General features: G+C 36.3%; 4 protein-coding genes across 5 annotated transcripts; 3 read left to right on the top strand and 1 right to left on the bottom strand.

The window, feature by feature from the left end:
* The first annotated feature begins 2,790 nt into the window (after positions 1-2,790).
* LOC103472771 (complement C1q-like protein 2) lies at positions 2,791-3,855 on the top strand. The gene is made up of 4 exons (XM_008422605.3): positions 2,791-2,916; positions 2,950-3,025; positions 3,117-3,245; positions 3,575-3,855. The coding sequence occupies exons 1-4, from the start codon at positions 2,791-2,793 to the stop codon at positions 3,853-3,855; spliced, it is 612 nt and encodes a 203-aa protein (XP_008420827.3).
* A 4,542-nt stretch (positions 3,856-8,397) lies between these two features.
* On the top strand, positions 8,398-10,539 carry LOC103472772 (complement C1q-like protein 2). Its single transcript, XM_081598908.1, has 3 exons — positions 8,398-9,438; positions 9,632-9,757; positions 10,028-10,539. Exons 1-3 carry the CDS (start codon positions 9,237-9,239, stop codon positions 10,306-10,308), a joined length of 609 nt encoding a protein of 202 aa, XP_081455034.1. The 5' UTR covers positions 8,398-9,236; the 3' UTR covers positions 10,309-10,539.
* A 1,628-nt stretch (positions 10,540-12,167) lies between these two features.
* Positions 12,168-12,917, top strand: LOC103472773 (cerebellin-2-like). The gene is made up of 3 exons (XM_008422607.2): positions 12,168-12,261; positions 12,347-12,475; positions 12,637-12,917. The coding sequence occupies exons 1-3, from the start codon at positions 12,168-12,170 to the stop codon at positions 12,915-12,917; spliced, it is 504 nt and encodes a 167-aa protein (XP_008420829.2).
* A 2,297-nt stretch (positions 12,918-15,214) lies between these two features.
* On the bottom strand, positions 15,215-17,125 carry LOC103472742 (cerebellin-1-like). 2 transcript variants are annotated; one of them, XM_008422565.2, is made up of 3 exons: positions 16,794-17,125; positions 16,579-16,704; positions 15,215-15,943 (listed from the first exon to the last, which is right to left on the bottom strand). In XM_008422565.2, the coding sequence occupies exons 1-3, from the start codon at positions 17,068-17,070 to the stop codon at positions 15,663-15,665; spliced, it is 684 nt and encodes a 227-aa protein (XP_008420787.2). In that variant the 5' UTR covers positions 17,071-17,125; the 3' UTR covers positions 15,215-15,662. The 2 variants fall into 2 exon arrangements, with proteins under 2 accessions (XP_008420787.2, XP_008420786.2); XM_008422564.3 differs by having other exon boundaries at positions 16,579-16,707; positions 16,794-17,122.
* Positions 17,126-19,867: the final 2,742 nt, after the last annotated feature.

A 19,867-nucleotide genomic window follows, 5' to 3' on the forward strand; every position in this document is an offset into this window, starting at 1 on the left:
GTGAGGATCTGTCGATTTTGTGTGAATTTTGCGTATTTGTGAAAAACTGGAGGGACTTATTGATGTAATCTGGAGTCTGGAGGGTCACATAAAAAGCTACGGTGGGCCAGATTTGGCCCCCGGGCCTTGAGTTTGACACATGTGGTTTAGGGAGACCTGTGCAGACACTGTTCAAGTAGTCAACAGTGTTTTCTATAAACACACAGATGAGTTTCCCTAGATCTTGAATTAGTGCTTTAATCCTGGAAATGTTCTCCAGGTGATAGAAGGCCGACTTTGTAACTGTCTGTATGTGACTCTGAATGTTCAGAGTCCATCACTAGTTTCGCGCTGTAATAACTGAGAATGAGACGACTATTGATTATTCCTGTTTAGATCTAGAGACAATTAATTCCAATTCAATGGACATGTTTGTCTAGCAAACATCTCCGTTTGTATGGGGGAATTTTACTGCCGTAAATCAAGAGCACACATTTTCAGTTTACAAGCAAGACCTCATCTCTTTCCTCTCAAAACTTGTAATACTTGCACTCAAAACTTCTGCTCCCTTTCAAATGTTCCCAGTGCTCTCTTAAATCTTTATCTTCACACTCAGTTATTTTCCTCATGCACAAAACTTCTCTCTGCATGTATTAACTCAGTGATTCTTGAGAATAGGGACAAAATGGGTTTTAATTTTCCCCAATTTTTAAAAAAATTATTTCTCTGTATGCAAATATGACAAATAATGTTTTGGAAATGTAAAGATGCTAAGGTGTAGGCTCCCAGTTGCAACATTTTTTTTTAAATTACCTTTTTAATCGACCTGACCCAGAAGTTTGTCATCACCATCTGACAAAAATAAATATAAAATTATTTTTAAAATTCCCTATTAGTGATATTTTACAGACAAATGCTTCTCGAGAAACAAAAAAAATATAATTTAAAACAAAAAACAACAAAAAGTCCATCTGACGGAGTTGATGCGGAGCTGAAGGTGGTGACAAACTAGTGAGTAAAAAGAAAAACTTTATACATGTGAAGTAATGCAATTTATGTAAAATGCATTACAATGAATTAATTGCACATTTAAGTGAGATTTGTCAACAGTTTCACTGAAAGAGTTACAAAAACTCTGATAAAGTTGACATCTGACGGAGTTGACAAAAAGCCAAACTACCTCAATTTACTGTATATGATGTTATTCTGAAGGAGGCCATATTGTAGCTCATCAGTACCATGAAATCTTTACAATATTCCAAAATTAAGTTTTTATTTCACAAAAGTTCATCACAGTTTTGTAAATTGTCAGTTATGGAGTTGACACATCATGGTTGTGACAAACAACCATGAGAAATTCTGGTGCCCCCCAATAATATCAGATTTTTTTTACATTCATTTCATTTCTGACGGTTTTGACAAAACTAGGGACAAATTTCAATGGAGTTGGAAAATATATAAAAATGATTTTTAATTCAATTTATTGATACTTTTATAATTATTTATATGACTACTTATACTTAGTTGTCATAAAATATAATTTTAGTATTTCTTTATTTGTTTTGAACTATTATAATGTATTGAGTTCTGCTCCTGGACAAGAGATTTTAAAGATACCATCCACGTACTACATTGTTTAAAATATATATTTTTTTTTAAATCAGCAAATACCAGGAAGATATACTATACATTGTTGTGCTCACATGACCCAGGTTAGTCTAGTCAGATTTTTGAAAAAATTATATTTTGTGTATATTTTATTCAAATTTTGTGCTTTATCCATAGGACCTGTTTTGTCCCTATTCTAAAGAATCACTGAACTCTCTGCTCGCTTGCAAATTCTTTTCTGATCTCTCGCAGATCAAAAAGGGCTGTCGCCTGGCAACCATCCCAGACAGAGTGAGAGTGTTATGCTGGGGCTGGAAGCCTTTTCCAGAGTGTGTTTGTTTTCTTCAAGTGTGTGTGCCTGTGTGGATACTATTGATTGTAACACCTGCTCTTTCTGCGCCGCTCACTGGAAGAAAACCTTTAAACACTTTCTACATATCAACCTCCTCAAGCTCTACTCTCTTTCATATCATCACAGCTCCAAAACCACAATATGGTTTCATTAATGAAAATAAAAAAAAGAAATTCTCGGGTGTTACAGGTCAAGTCAAGCAATTGAAAACATGACCTAATCTTCACTACACTGACAAAGCAAATCTTCTGATAAATTCTTTATCTAAGCAGGATATAATGATTGGCAAATAAGCCCTACAATCACTCTATCAACAATAATTCAACCTGGAGAAACTCAGACGTAGAAAAGACGATTAAAGAGTTTAATGGCAAGAATGAACAACAATTCTTTGAAAAGGAATAACAGTTCTTTGGCGCTCGGGCCCCGGCAGAAGATTTGAGCTGTTATTTGCTGAGAGCTCGGGTGTACATCCCCGACGCTGATTAGCGATACTCTTCCCCCCGGGGCCCAAAACTGGTGGTGGAGGTCTTGGAGAGCTGAATGATGCTGGTGGAGAAAGGGGTGGAAGTGTGTTGAGCACGGCTGGAGAGCGGCTGGCGGCGTGGGTTTGGATGCATATAAGCGGAGCTTGATTGATGATTGAACACGCCGGGTCGAGGTCCGGCGCTCAGGTTGGAGGCGGCGAGCATGACGCAGCGATTGGGTGGAGCAGGTGAGGCAGGAGTTTTCCAGCCTGAATTTCCACCTAGGCTTCATTTGTTAAACATTAAGCAGGTAGCCATAAAAAAACATATATAAAAGGACCAGAAATCATTTCATTTAGTTTGAGATTTGGAGACAGTATCAACATGAATTTCATTTCTTGGATGTTGGTGATGTTCTGTGGTCTAACTTTGGCCCAGGATGATGTTAATGAAATAAAAACACAGTTAAGTTTTCCTGAAATGTCAGTCTTGCTCCAAGAGCTCGGTGCTGTGAAAGCAAAACTAGAAGCTGTGGAAACCAAGCTGAAAGAGAAAAGTGAAGCCTTGGAAACAAAGCTGGAAGAGACTGAAAACCAGGTACTGGTGCTTAATGAGAAAGGTAAAGCCTTTTTTTTTTTTTTACTGAATTAGCAGTTTCACAAAGGCTTTTGAAACAGATGGAACCATTTTACATTTATATTTTTGACTAGCATCAACAAAGGTGGTTTTCAGTGCTGAAATAGGTGGGAATGGAGCCATTGGACCTTTCAGCACATCAAAAACCCTGATCTACACAAGAGTACTAGCAAATCTGGGCAATGCCTACAATCAGCACACTGGTAAGTTGAGTTGTTCTTTTTAGTAATAACTGTATTTAAATTGACATTCTATATATTCTGGTAAGACAAATTTATCCATCATAAAATTTCACTTTTTAATTTTAACACAATAAAATCTTATATCAGGGAATGAAACCCAGCATGTAAAATAAAAATTGAAACATGCATTAAATCCCCTTTACTGTCAACCCCAAACACTTACATTTTGGCCAATGGGCTCATGAGGACAGATACCCGTGTCAGTTATGGTTAAGGCTTACATTTTTAGGCCCAATGTTGCTTTGTTTTTGACAAGGTAACATAATTTATTTGACTCAATGTTTCCACAGGTATCTTTGTTGCACCTGTTAGAGGCATGTACTACTTCTCCTTCTTCTATCATGCTGGTGGAGGACATCCTGTGGGTCTGGACCTCATGAAGAACAATCAGGTTGTTGTGCGGAGCGCTGAACACAAGTCATCTTATGACTTTAGTGATAATGGAGGCAATGCAGCCTTTGTGGAGCTGCAGCAGGGAGACCACGTCTACGTCCAGCTGGATGCAAACCACCATGTTTGGGGAAGTGGCTATTCAACGACTGTTAGTGGTTTTCTTCTGCATCAAGTCTGAAAAACAATTGAACATTAATGTGACCATTTAAATGGCTTAAGGTCAATGCCATGGTTAGTGTTTTTCAGTTTCATGAGCAAATCACTAAATCACTCCGAGAGCAGTAAAGGCCTTATTTTGCAGAAATTATTATTTCTAATGTAATAGAAAATTTCGTTTTCAGTCTTATTTCATTTTTGATGGAACTGATACTTTTTACCATTTATTTACGGATTATATCTGCTGTGTTTTGTATTTCTGTAAGATGTGTTTTTCCATTAAATAAGTTTTCAGGTAATGTTTAGATGTTTCCACAGTTGTGATAGCAGAAGAGACCTGAAAACATCTTGGGTATTTTGATCTGGTGATTGTCTTGAAAGGACTGACGTGTGTGGAATGTAGTTTGTACCCTTATTTGACCTGAACCCATGACAAATTGACAAAGAAAAATTAGAAGTTTCTCCTGAAATCCTTATCAGTTCTCTTTCCTGCCATAAAATCATCCCCTCCAAGAGGTGAGGGATAGTTCATGAGGCTGGGGTCAGGATTCTCTCTGTGGTCCATCTGGTAGTAGAGATAAGATCAGACTTTGGGTGGGTCTTTGTCTTGCTGTGACTATATAACGATGTGAAGTGTGTTGTTCAGGGCTCTTTTCCTGACCGCGCTAAGGAAAAGGGTCTTCGAATGCTTTTGCCTTCGAATAAAGAAACTTAAAGACAAAAATTAATCTTTCTCTTATTATTGAAACAGATTCTCATTCCTTGATAATGAAATTTCCATAACACTAACAAGAGCAAGAAAGATATGAATGGAAAAAGAAAATATACAAACATGTACATTCTGGAAGTTTTTTTCCATAATTTTTAAATTTAAATGTAAATCTCTGAGGGGAAAATATGGTTTCCATGGTGTTTTAATCTGTGTAGAAATGGATTTAAGTCTGTCAATAAAGCTTGAATTGATCTGAACAGAATTTACAGTCACAGTCAATAAATGAACATATGCATTTCAATGAGGCTCATTGTCAGATTAATTTACCTTTAGAAAATTGTAAACTTTTAAGCAGGTAATAAACATACTTTAAGATTACATTTCTGTATAAATGTTTTTGTTGGTCTGATGTAATTTTCTAATTTTAAATATTGTTTTTTCACTAAGTATAAGTGGAAAATCATAACAGAAATAAAGACTTTCTAATCATCTGTGTGTAACTTGTTTATATCATGTATTTCATTAAGTGTCTAAGTTCTGAAATATACAGACATGTCAATAAAATGATAATTTATTGAATAAGTCAATGAAAGACTACCTAAGTAAATAATAACTTACTTTTCAGATAATTTCCATTTATTGGGGGAAAATCTTAACCAAATCAACCTGGACCCAGATGCACCAACAGCGTCTGTGTGTGTTGGCTATTACATCCCCCTTCTCGTCAAACAACATACACACACTTTGGAAGAGAGATACTAAATGGCACAAACTTAAATAAAATAAAGTTATGCCAGTATTATCACAACATTTTAACTGTTACAATGAAAACTATTGTTGTCTGCGATTGCTGCAAAAACAATTGACTCAATTATTATCATCTCACTTAAAAATTGACAGGATGTCACAAGAGAACTTTGAATTACATCTAAACCTGTGCAGGGCTGTCTTTATTAAGCTGACATTTAAAATGGTCTTCATGGAAGATCAACAAGGAGAAAACTTCTGCTGATCAAAAGGTCTGTCCAAAATTTCCAAAGCAATATGTCTTCTGTGGAATTACAAGAGTACAAAATACTTTTCAATATTTGCTTACAGCCAGGGGTGAAAGAAGTTTTAAATTCTTGGGGGTACTATGACAAAAATATATTATATATTGCTTCTTTGTGTGCTTTGGAGTTTTTATGCTGATTAATGTTTTTGTGAAGCGATAAAAGCTGGTAGCTCTTGAATTACTACAAAATAAAGCTGTATTTCCTCCTTCAGCCCACTGGCTGCAATGTTGACACCTCGAGATGCCATGAGACCTAAATTCTGAACATCATGGCATGGAGTGCATCCCAGTTTTCCATGTCTGGCATATAACCATTCATTTTAGCTTTTAAACTGGTTCTATTGATCCTGTGTCCAGACAGAGGGATAATCAGTAACCCAGCATCATGACCTGTTTGTTCTGAAGATCCTGCAGCTTCCACTTCTCTTCCTAACATGGTGCCTCCTCACCCTGACTCTCATACTGATTTAAGGAACCACAGAGCTCTGTTAGGTTAAAGCTCATCTTCTGAAGTTGGGATATTTTTCCTCCAACAGGATCCAGAGGAATCACCTCAAACCAGATGTTGGACTGGATTTTATTTCAATGTTATTGTGAATGTTAGAGCCTCATTTTCAACAGTGGAGCTATAAAGGTTTTAAAAGGTTATTTTGGAGAAAATCTCATCAACATCAATATTTCCACTAAATAAGAGGCAAAAAAAAATGTTAGAGGAAAAGCGTCTCAGATTCTGAGCCCGACAGCACCAAACTATTTTTTTATATTAGACAATTAATTTAATTTCACATAATTATCGTGGTAGAAGCCATTTGTTTGTTAAATTTGATGTTTGTTGTAAATGACGTACAGTCACGAAGAACGAGGTAATTAGTCCAAGTTTGTCGTTTATTGAACGTTCAGAAACTACAGCGGCTGTGATGCGCCACAGCAAATGTAAAACAACCTGAACAGGTGATCAACTCTAAACCACTCGCACCTTTTTACTCTCCGTCTCTCTCTGTCATTTAAGCACACCCGTTGCCATGGCAACCTCCTGCGCTCCACAAGCCGACCAGAGATTGTGTTAAAAACATAACATTCAGTCCGTTACTTTGCGATCATTAATAATCCTCCCTGAACACAGCGATGGTTGATTAGTTAATTTTAAACTCCTGCTCTGCTAGTTATTTTGGTAATAAAACCGAAATGCTCAGAATTGCACAACACCTTGTTGAAACAATAATTACTGAGATTATTATTGTTGTTGGATCAGTAATTTGAACACGGTTTGTCGATTTTTTAGTTGTTGTTCTTTAATAAAGTTCTGAACGTTTTGATAAGCCAATCAGAGGAGGACGTGCTGGTCTCAGCGTCCTGGTGACGTTCAGTTTGTCACCTGATGCCGAGATCGACTCAAAACCTTCTGCGATCGACATATTGCACCACTGCACTAGTAAAACACAGTTATGTATTAACTGATTAAGTTGTGTTTTAGATCGTTATTGAAAAACTAATCAGTCACGGCTGATTAGTGGGCGCATTCACTGCTGCACAGTGTATCCATTGATGTTTTTACAGCAGACAGCCGCTCCTCTCTTGCAGGTACTGCGTACCCCCGCTAAATCTTTTAGGGGTACGCAGTACCCTGCCGTACCCCCTTACTACTTTCACCCCTGCTTACAGCCCTCTAATTTAGTTTTCTTTTAACAATGTGTTTTATATTCAGTTTTCATTTTTCACCACTAGGTGGCTGTTCGATCCCATTGATGCATAGTTCTGAGTATTGTGTAGTTCAGAGATATATGGAGCTAAAACAGTCTCATAATTCGCAAATGCACAGACCAAGATTCACAAATGCACAGGGTGAAAACCACACTTGTATTTTTGATTCAACACAAATATTTCTTGATATACAAGCTGTTTTTGGCCTGTGAGTTGTGCTACATTTATGTGTGAATTTTCAGACTCCCCTGACATCTCAATCCACAAATGTCTTTTTTTAAGAAATGGTCTATTTGATTGGATGATCACCAGCCAGACAGTTTTCTTGTTTCAGCCAATCATATGAACGGACCCCCATGTTGGGGTAACCTATGTTTTAGACCATCACATTAACCCCTTAATGTGAAAGTGTAGACCTCAGCCTGGCTGTTCTCCACACCAAGATAATAATTGCCTTTGTATGTTATGAATTGATATAGAGACTGTTGGGGTTTTTTAAAGTTAGTTCAAGACCTGTATAGAACCAGACACAAGACAAATGAGGGTTTTATGACTTCCTTTGCAAAGGGAGAGATCCACAACCTCTAACCCGCTCGGGATCAAAGATTGGTGAGCTCTGCTCAACTCTGCTTGGAAATGGCTTTTATTATGATGACCTTCTTCAGTAGAACAATGCTGAGATAACAGAACAGATGGACCCCTTGAGTAGGAAATTACATTATAGATACAGAAAGAACCTTAAAGCATGACTGGTCAAAGGTAACTGAACACATGTAGATAAAACACTCAAATAAAATGATGAAACAATGATTAGTTAAAATGAGTAATTTTACCCAACAGAGACCTGGCCCTTAAATTATAAATTATAGCAACGTAATAATTCTCTTAAGTCATGCTTTTCAGAAACACAAAGTGATTTTTTAATTGATCATACAAAGTTGAATATGATAAAATATGTACCCCTCTCCAAAATACACATTGATGTGCATTTCTTAAATTTTTTGTTAGCGTTAGCTGGCCTTTACTGTTTTGTTGTCAATCTGTGATGTTTCTGTTTCTGTTTCTGGCTCTGCTCTGCAGGGAGATTGTGAGTTTTTGACATAACCATTAAAGCCCAGTTCTCACTGAGAAACAAATATATAAATGCAGAAACCTGGTAGCTGATAATTCGTACATTGTTTATACATTGTTTATGTAATATATTCAGGTTCTTGTCTAATACTTACATAAAGGAGCGATCCGGACATTGATGTTGATGCTTCAGCTATACAGTTTTCTGGAAGTTTGTTCCAGATTTGTGGTGCATAGAAGCTGAATGCTGCTTCTCCCTCTATCTAGTAAACATCATACATGACATATCAACTCTCTGCTCGCTTGCAAATTCTTTTCTGTTCTCTCACAGCACAAAAAGTACTGTCATCTGGCAACCGTCCCAGCCAATAGAGTGAGGGTGTTATGCTGGGGCAAGAAGCCTTTCCCAGGGTGTGTTTGTTTTCTTCCAGTGGGTGTGCCTGTGTGGATGCTATTGACTTTCTGTGCCGCTCCCTGGAAGAAAACCTTTAAACACTTTCTACATATCAACTTCCTACTCAAGCTCTACTCTCTTTCATATCATCACAGCTCCAAAACCACAATATGGTTTCAATAATGAAAATAAATAAAAAACTGTTTAAGTATGGATATAAATTCTCAGGTCTTAGAGGTCAAGTCAAGTAATTGAAAACATGACATAAACCACAGTGCACTGACAAAGCAGATCTTCTGATAAATGCTTTATCTAGCAGGATATAATGATTGGTGAATAAGCCCTACAATCACTTTGTCAACAATTATTGTTAAACATTAAGCAGGTAGCCATAAAAAAAAACATATATAAAACCATATAAAAGGACCAGAAATCATTTCGTTTAGTTTGAGATTTGGAGACAGTATCAACATGAATTTCATTTCTTGGATGTTGGTGATGTTCTGTGGTCTAACTTTGGCCCAGGATGATGTTAATGAAATAGAAACACAGTTAAGTTTTCCTGAAATGTCAGTCTTGCTCCAAGAGCTCGGTGCTGTGAAAGCAAAACTAGAAGCTGTGGAAACCAAGCTGAAAGAGACTGAAAACCAGGTTCTAATGGTTAATGATAAAGGTAAATACTTGGAAACAAAGCTGAAAGAAACCTTAATGATAAAGGTAAATACTTGGAAACAAAGCTGAAAGAAACCGAAAACCAGGTCTTGGTGCTTCAGGAGAAAGGTAAAGTCTTTTTTTTTTTTTACTGGTTTCTCAGTTTCACTGAAGATTTTGAAACAGCTAGAACCATTCAAAATTTTTTTATCTAGAAGCATCCAAGGTAGTTTTCAGTGCTGGAATAAGTGGTGGAGCCATTGGACCCTTCAGCACATCAAAGACCTTGGTCTACATAAGAGTCATAACAAATCTGGGCAATGCCTACAATCAGCACACTGGTAAGTTGAGTTGTTGTAATTTTCCATTCTAAATATTCTGGAAAGACTCATTTATTTGTCCAAAAATGTCACTTTCCAATTTAAACATAAAAATAACATCAAGGATTGAAAGCCATTATGTAATCTAAAAATTGAAACAGGCATTAAAGTCTCCTTATCTGTTGCCCCCAAAACACCTACATGTAAGTCTGGAGGCTCAGTGAAAAAGATAAACATGAAGTCAGAGTTTTTGACAAGCAACAGAAATTATTTGTCTCTTTGTTTCCACAGGCATCTTTGTTGCACCTGTTAGAGGCATGTACTACTTCACCTTCTTCTATCATGCTGGTGGAGAACATCCTGTGGGTCTGGACCTCATGAAGAACAATCAGGTTGTTGTACGTAGCGCTGATCACATGACACTGAATGACGGAGCTGATAATGGCGGAAATGCAGCCTTTATGGAGCTGCAGCAGGGAGACCAGGTCTACGTCCAGATGCAGCCAAACACACATGTTTGGGGAAACAGCTACACAACAACTTTTAGTGGTTTTCTTCTGCATAAAGTATGAGAAAACATTGATGTGATCATTTGAATGGCTTAAAATAGCTGACCAGAGAGTGATAATGGTTAGTTGTTTTTTTTACATATAAATCTCTCAGTGGAGATTATGATTTCTATGGTGTGTTTCAATCTGTGTTTAATTGATCTGAACAGAATTTACAGTCATATTTACAATTAGACTCAATAAACATACTTTCTCAATTATTTTCTGTCGTGCCCCTACGCACCCAGGGATCATAATTCTTTTCACGCCCCCCAGTGCCTTTCCCTCCCCAGAATTGAAATATGGCAAATGTGATAATATTTAGTAATTTAGCCATACAAACCACTGGCTCCAACATTGTATGACCGTATTAACAAACAGCTGGTTTATTGCTCTAAGTCTCAAATTTTCCAAGTTCAGTTTATTAAGTCAATCAGTAAACTTTAATCTACTCAGTTTGAAAGAGAAAAAGTGCAAATGATTCACTTTCATGTGCATTTTTAGACTTAATACAGTAAAACCTTTTACAACTGTACACTGGTGACTTGTCAGCTTCTTCAGTTTAGCTTTTCACAAGGTATATAGTTTGTAACATTTGTTGTAAACAATTTGCAGCAATATTATTTATATTTCAGTTTGTCAGATGAGATGAAAAGAGCATAACATTTTGCATTAACAGTAAAAAGGGAGGCTTTGTCTATTTCCTGGCATTTTTCTGAGAGCTACAGTTAGTTGCTTATGAATGAGTATAAGGGCCAGACTAAGATTTTGATTTGTGTTTTAAATACAAGTAAAGTTGGAAAAGTTAGAAAACTAATTTTATAACTTTTCACCATATTGCACTAAAATGGGGGAACTTTTGACAGTCTTGTAAGGTTATAGTTGGTTTTACAAATAAGGAAATACTTAATATTTTAACACACTGGAATCAAATTATCAGCCCCAGGACTTTGAAACAATTTTTTAAACAACTTTCTATTTCAAAGAAAGAACCAGACTGGCTGAGTGAGTCACGTCACATCGAGGTTTTTGATTTAACGACTCTCTTCCGGCAATATCGAGTCTTTATTCTGCTAATAGGTTCTTGTAGTATTATGACTGTATTCTTGTATTTGAAAATAAAAATCTCTTAAGAGACAGACACAAACATGTCTCTCTTCCTGGCTCTTTGATGTTTCAGGCAAGACACAAAAATGAGCCACAAACCAGAATGTAAAATCACTCACAAGACATTTATTAAATCAATACATTTGGCCAAATGGGGACACGACCTCCTCCTGCAGGAGCATCAGAGTGAGGACTTCATAGTTTTATCTCTCATCCTCGCACCGAGACATCGTGAACCCCTCCAACTATTCCTATGCACACAAACTATACCTGTTAAATCCTCTCCTACATAAAATACTCCACTCTTAGCTGCTAACCATTTAAGGAATTGTGGTTTCTTAGATGTTTCACCTTCAATTTCTGCTGCTAGGACACTGACTGGCTGCATCATGTTCTGCCACAATTTGTGCTTCATATCTAACTGTGGTATGCAAACACGGTTATTCATCTTATCTTTAGCTGGAACATTTCAAACTATAATACGAATATAAGTTTGTAAAGGATTTAACACAGTGTAGAATATAAAGCATTATATTTGATATTCAAAATATGCAAAACTCACTCAAAGCGTGAGTTTTGAGTTTTTTATTTAGCCACAATATCAAATATACGTTTTACAGAATCAAACACTATATCATTATTGTATCTGCACCGCTACGGTAAATGGTTTACACCTTTATGTAGTAGTTGTTCAAATTTAACAGTCTTCAAACAGCATAAAACGAGTGAGGAACAAGTCACTGGCAGATTTGGAGACGCAGTAGCTCACAATCAAGATGGCTAATCTTCAAAACCTCAAAGAAGAGCTTAAAGCCATGAAAGAGAAACTGAATGAGATGGAAAACCAGATTCTTGACCTCGAGAAAAAAGGTAATTGCTTGATAAGGAAACTGCTTAAAACGTTGAATTGAAAGTTCTTTTTTTATTCTACTTTTAAAAATATTGATCTATCTAGACTCAACCAAAGTTGTGTTCAGTGCCATAGCCACTGGAAATGGACACACTGGACCCTTCAACACAGACAAAACCATAATCTACAATCATGTGCTAACGAATGTGGGCAAAGCCTACAATCACTTTACAGGTAAGTAGAGCTGTGCTTGCATTCTTTCTGTCTCTCTCTTTCTTTTCTTCTCTCAGTCTCTCATATATACCTAATAATATTTCAATATTTTCTTTTCCTCCCGACCCCACTAGGGATAAGGGTCTAACATAACGGACGGACATTTACTTATTTTTGTGCAGGGATCTTCACAGCACCAGTTGCAGGTGTTTATTACATCAGCTTTTTCTACCACTCCGGAGGAGAATGTCAAGCACGACTGTATCTCTACAACAACGACAAGTTAGTTGCCATGACGAGTGACCACAAAACAACACCAGACAGAGCTGATAATGGAGGGAACGTCGTGTTCCTGCATCTGCTGCCAGAGGACCAGGTGTATGTCAGACTGGCACCAAATTCACATGTTTGGGTGGGGGAGACCCACACCACTTTCAGTGGCCACTTAGTGTATGAAATGTAAACAAAGAAATGTCAGATTTTGACCACAATATATGGAATAATTTCATTAATGTTGATTTACTAGCATTTGCTAACATTTAATGAAAAGTTGAGAACAAATCAAAATCAACAAATTTGTAGTAACCACAAAAAATGACAAAGGAAGGGTTAGGGATTCTAAGTTCATTGTAATTCTAATTCTAATTCTTATTACTTTGAACTCTGTTTCGGCTGTTTTAATCTGTGTAGAAATGGATTTAAGTCTGTCAATAAAGCTTGATTTGATCTGAACAGAATTTACAGTCACAGTCAATAAATGAACATATGCATTTCAATGAGGCTCATTGTCAGATTAATTTACCTTTAGAAAATTTAAAGCTTTGAAGCAGGTAATAAACCTACTTTAAGATTACATTTCTGTTTACATTTTTTGTTGTTGATCTGATGCAATATTCTAATTTGAAATGTTAAGTTTTCACTAAGTGTAAGAAGAAAATCATAACAGAAATAAAGTCTTTCAGACCATCTGTGTGGAACTAGTCTATACCATTTATTTCATTAAGTGTTTAAAGTTCTGAAATAAACAGACATTTCAATAAAATTCATATTTGTTGAATAAGTCTTTAAATGAAAGACTGTCTAAGTAAATAATAACTTACTTTTCAGGTGATTTTTATTCAGGGAAGAGTTTAACCAAACCAACCTGAACCTATAGAGACTAAGTGAACCTTAGACCCATACCAGGTTATGTCGACCTTGGCAGCAGTAGTTGCCAACAAATGCAACTTTTAACTGGCAATGACATTTTATATTACTGTTGAAGATTTTCAGCCAATTATTCTTTACAAAATAGGTAGAAATTCAACACGTTGGAGATTTTTAAGCATGAATGGCCTGTTTAAATTTAAAATACTGGGCTTCCCTAAAAGTTAGGTTTTTTTTGTTTGTTTGTTTGTTTGTTTTTTTGCTTCTTTTAGATTTTTATGTATCTGTGTTTGTGTATTTGTTGCAGTCAGTTTTTGATCTGAAATGACACTGACCTCAACTCTGCTGCCCCAACAGGGTTCGTTAGAATCTGTATCAACAACACACTTATTCTTCCTTATGGCACTTCCACTGAACCAATCAGCTGTATGATGAGATTAAATGGTCAAAATAAACTGTTAAAAATTAACAGCTGGTCAATAAATTTATGAAATGTGACCAAGCTCGGCTTACAGCTGAAGGTATCAAAGTGTTTCTATTTTCTATTGTGCTGCTTTCATCTTGGCTCTCCCATGTCTTTATTCATCTGTAGATAAGTCATTTCCTGAGAATCCATGCTGCAGCCAACACCACTAACAGACATATTCTTCTACTTGTCGTCTTTCCTTGATTCTCTTCTATTGAGGTCAGTTGGGATTTGTTATGAACAGTAGTCCTGATAAGACAGACAGAACTAGGTTATAGTAAATCTAATCTCTTGTGGCGCATTGTAACTGATAAACTCAGTAATTCTGAGAGATGACGTTGTGCATCCATCTCTATTTTCGCTATTTGACTGTAGAACAACAAATATACAACTGCAAAGTCACATATATCACCACATGTCTGCGTGTGCTAGATGTTACGTCCCCCGTCTCTTCAAACAAAATACACACTTTGGAAGTGCAATAATAAGTGACACAAACAGAGAATCTGATCAGAATCAATCTCAGACTTAAATCAAATAAAGTTATGCCAGTATTATCACAACATTTTAACTGTTACAATGAAAACTATTGTCAGCGATTGGTGCAAAAACCATTGACTCCATTATCATCACCTCACTGAAAAAGGTACAGGATGTCACAAGAGAACTTTGAATTGAAACATCGTTTACTAGAGCGTCTCAGCTGTGTGCGTTCATTGGAAGTGAGTAATGCTCTCGGTGCTTGACCTTTGTTTTTTTAAATGTCTATGAGTGGTGATGGGCCTTTTTGGGTATGTGACACATTTTCCAAACTGTCTCGACTCTGTGTTGTAACTGTGTCACTTGCAGTGACATCTTCTGGATTTAAAAAGTCATTGCAGGTTTATTTATCTTTGTAGAAACCAAACACAAACTCGCATGTATTCCCCCACTGGCACTGAGATATTTGTATGGAGGGACATAAGTACCTAATTATCAACAGTGACGTAAATGTCATTGCTGGTTAAAGACAGCAATTATTGGCAACTAATGATGCCAAGGTGGGTAGAAACTGGTATAGATCTAAAGTTTCACCTATTCATATTCCAGTTGGTTCAGGTTGGTTTGGTAAAGCTTATCCATCAATAAATAAAAATCACATGAAAAGTAAATTTTTTATTGACTACAATTGTAATTTCTGTTCAGGTCAATTGAAGTTTTATTGACAGACTTAAATTCATTTATACAGATTAAAACAAACCATGGAAACCATAATGTCTCCTCAGAGATTTACATTTCTAATTGTAAAATTAAGAAAAATCTGGAATTGCATCAATTCAAACATTTTTATGCTTTTCTGAAGGACTTGTTGCATCAACATACATTTTCTTTTTCCATTTATACCTTTGATGCTTTCGTTAGCAAAACTCTTTCCTGCAAAGACGCTGACGTCTCAGAGTGACGTTCATGTAATGTGGAAGTAAGTTTTGCTGGATGGATCATTTCAATTTAATTATAATCTACAACGGATTAGCGAATGAAACTGAAAAACACTAACCATGGTCACAGTCTGTTCAGTAGTTTAAAGGCATTCAAATGATCACATCAATGTTTTTTTCAGTCTTGATGAAGAAGAAAACCACTGAAAGTAGTTGTGTGGCTCCCTCCAAACACATGTGTGTCTGGATACAGCTGGACGTAGACCTGGTCTCCCTGCTGCAGCTCCATGAAGGCAGCATTGCCTCCATTATCAGCCCCGTCATTCAGTGTCTTGTGATCAGAGCTCTCCACAACATATTCATTGTTCTTCATGAGGACCAGACGCACCTTATGTTCTCCACCAGCACGATAGAAGAAGGTGAAGTAGTACATGCCTCTAACAGGTGCAACAAAGATACCTGTGGAAACATTTAATCAAATAAATTATGTTGTCTTGTCAAAAACTCTGACTGTATATTGAACCATGTTCCAAAAGCATAAATTAAACTCCTAATTTTATATTACATACTGAAATAGTGCTGGGTGATGTGGAAAACTTCATGCATCATGATATGGACTTTTTCATATCACGACAAGAATACATATTACGATATGCTACATTTTAGTATATTTTGAGCTATTCTCAAAAAATCTGATAAAATATAATTGCTTGCATTTTTCCTTTTGTATTTAAGCGACATGTAACTTAACTGTCAAATTAGATACATTTTAGTGGAGCAATACATTTGTATCATACATCTCATATTTAATGATACTATTGATCTGTGTTACTCTACAGATCAATAGTTTTATTGTAAAGAATAGCAGAGAACAGAAGGACAAACGTGAATCTAAGTCAATTGCAGGGACGACATTCAAAGTGTTAAAGAGCCGCTTTTATTAACTTCAGTCCTCATGGCTTAACATGGACATGAAAAATAAGACTATTAATAAATGCTCCTTAAAAACACAGAAATGTGTAATCCCTTTTAGACTTAATTCTTAGAACAGCTAATTAAATGTAGTTTTTATTGAAAAGAACAAATCAACTTACCAGTGTTCTGGTTGTAGGCATTGCCCAGATTTGTTATTATTCTTGTGTAGATTAGGGTTGTGGGTGTCTTGAAGGGTCCAATGGCTGCATTCCCAAGTATACCAGCACTGAAGACCACTTTCAATGCTTCTAGATAAAATATAAAAGAAAAATTGTTTGATCAGTTTCATATCCCTTAGTGAAACTGCTAAACCAGAATAAAAAAAAGACTTTACCTTTCTGTTTAAGCACCAGAACCTGGCTTTCGGTCTCTTTCAGCTTTGTTTCCAAAGCTTCACCTTTCTGTTTAAGCACCAGAACCTGACTTTCAGTCTGTTTCAGATTGGTTTCCACAGCTTCTTGTTTAGCTTTCATGGCTTCAAACTCTTTGAGGAACTTACACATATCAGGAGAGCATGACCCGGTTTCAGTAGTGACTTCTGTTTGAGATAAAACATCCTGACCCAAAGTTAAACCACAGAAGCACAGAAACAAGCACAGTGTGAAAATCATCCTGGTTCTCTAATGCTGCCTCTAATGCTCCACCAAACTTGATGCTGTTGAAATGAAGCTCCAGGATTAATGGTTAACATGCTGTGTGAGCTCTGTTTGCCTTTTCAGGGCTTTTGGTGTGTTGAAATATCGTTTGTAAAACAGAGTTAGTGCTAAGCTTTCATAGTTAGTAGACACAGAAAAATGCACATAATCATAATGAAGAAAATGTTATGCTTCAATTAATAGTAAAATCCTGAATGTAACTTAAAGTACACAGTAAAGGGTTAATAAAGATACAGCTGTTCTTATCTGTTGTATAACAATGTTTGATTTTGCTATATTAAATATTAAAATGTTTCAAAGGTAATCACTAACAAAGTCAGTCATTTTAATGCATATACCTTTATTTATTATAGTTTTGTTTACTTTGAGGATTAATGTATATGTAAGGTTTTTTTTAAATGTACAAAAGATTCAGGTCAGTAAAGTATTAGATGTTGGTCTTCAGCACATCTGTATTGTTGGGTCTGCTTTCTCTCATCCTCCTCTCGACGAGGGTCTTCAAATAATGAGTTCTTCAGCAGGACTCTGGAGAACTTGACTTTCACTGAGTAGGTAATTCAGCCATTGAATTCAGATGTGATGAACCAGGGAGACATTTCAAAGTTTCAGAAAACCGACCCTGAATCCCTGAACCTGAGGACTCCTGCTCCAGACAGAACACTATAGATTCTCTATGAGGCTTCGGTCAAACATGTACAGTAACATCAAGGTGACTGAACTGGCTCATGATACCTTTGGCATCGCAACAGAAAGGTTCAAATTTCAGCTGAAACAAACATCAGAAAAGTTTATTTTTATCTGAAAAAACCAGGACTTTGGACCACTGAGCAACAACCTGGTTCTTGACTTCTTGACTTTAACAATCTCATAGCCTTTCTAACAGTCCCTCTTCAGAATGTCAGAACCACCATGCGTCTCTATGATGCCATTTACAACAGTTCTTTAGAGCGTTGGACTGAGATGATGAGCCGTAGCGATATGATGTGGCCCTCTGTGGGGAACACAACATATAGTAGACATGAAAAAGACAAACAATCTGATAAGGAAGGCAGACATGTGAGAAGGCTGTACATGAAAGTGACAGCACCTCACACCACTTAATGCTTTGGACATTTTATTGTTGATGTTTTCTACCACAACACTTTCAATAAAATTATATTTAATCCAATTCAATCTTTATTGACAGACTGAAGTCCATGGTTACACATCCTGAAAACTTTAATGTTTCCAGAAACGTATATTTAAAAATAGAATTAGAAAGAAATATCATAAGTCATTCATTTCTAAAAATATAATGAAGCTACATAAAAGGAGTTGATATTCGGGGAGGGGGGCATAACACAGAACACATGTAGACGATGTCAAAAAACATTAAAGTAGATTAAGAGTTTTTCTTAGCTATGCAAAAGTTTATTAGGTTGTTTAATCAGGAACTTTATCACTAAATGAAACCCATTACATGAACTAGTTACACACAGATGGATGTTTGAAAGACTTTATTTCTCTTAATTATGATTTCCCACGTACAGTTAATGAAAACATTCCATTTACAATAGAATATTACATCAAACCAATGAAAACATTTTCATACTGAAATGTCGCTTTGTTAAAAAGTTAAGTATTATAGGTTTAAAGGCTTAAAGGTTTTCAATTTTCAAAACATAATTTTAATCTGACAAGGAGCCTCATTGAAATTAATATTTTCAGTTATTGACTACGACTGTAAATTCTGTTCAGATCAATTCAAGCTTTATTAAATACATGTAGCCATTTCTACACAGATTAAAACACACCATACAAACCATAATGTCCCCTCAGAGATTTATATTTACAATTGTAAAATTCAGGAAAAATCTGGAATTGCATCAATTCAAAATTGTCATGCTTTTCTGAATAACTTGTTGCATGCGTGTACACTTTCTTTTACCATTTATACCTCTGCTGCTTTAGTTACTAAAACTCTTCTGCAAAGTCGCTGATATCTCAGTGATGTTCATGTAATGTGGAAGTAAGTTCTACTGTATGGTTCGTTTTAATTCAATTTAATTATAATGTACAATAGATTAGCAAATCAAATTGAAAAACACTAACCATGGTCAGAGTCTGGTCAGTAGTTTTAAGCCATTGAAATGATCACATCAATGTTTTTTTTCAGACTTGATGCAGAAGAAAACCACTGAAAGTAGTTGTGTAGCTCCCTCCAAAAACATGTGTGTCTGGCTGCAGCTGGACGTAGACCTGGTCTCCCTGCTGCAGCTCCACGAAGGCAGCATTGCCTCCGTTATCAGCCCCGTCATTCAGTGTCTTGTGATCTGAACACTCCAGAACACGCTCACTGTTCTTCATGAGGAACAGACGCACCTTATGTCCTCCACCAGCATGAAAGAATTAGGTGAAGTAGTACATGCCTCTAACAGGTGCAACAAAGATACCTGTGGAAACATTTAGTCAAATAAATTATGTTGCCTTGTCAAAAACTCAATAATATCGACGCATGTTCCACAAATGATGTGTTAAGTTATGTTTGGCAGCAGGCCACGCCCACACCACACCTCTAATTTTCCACTTATACTCTGCTGATCCATTCATCTCAGTCTGTTACGTTTCGTTAACCCCACCCTCCCTTATACCTTCTACTTTTTTCATCTCATCCCTCTTCATTCATAACCATGGTTTGATTCTTTTTGCTGCAGGTTTTGTCTGCAGCTTTAGTATTAATGCTACTACTACTACTACTACTACTACTACTACT

The sequence above is a fragment of the Poecilia reticulata genome, chromosome 18 (genome assembly GCF_904066995.2).
Source record: "Poecilia reticulata chromosome 18, P_reticulata-male-v2, whole genome shotgun sequence".
Classification (NCBI taxonomy): Eukaryota; Metazoa; Chordata; class Actinopteri; order Cyprinodontiformes; family Poeciliidae; genus Poecilia; species Poecilia reticulata.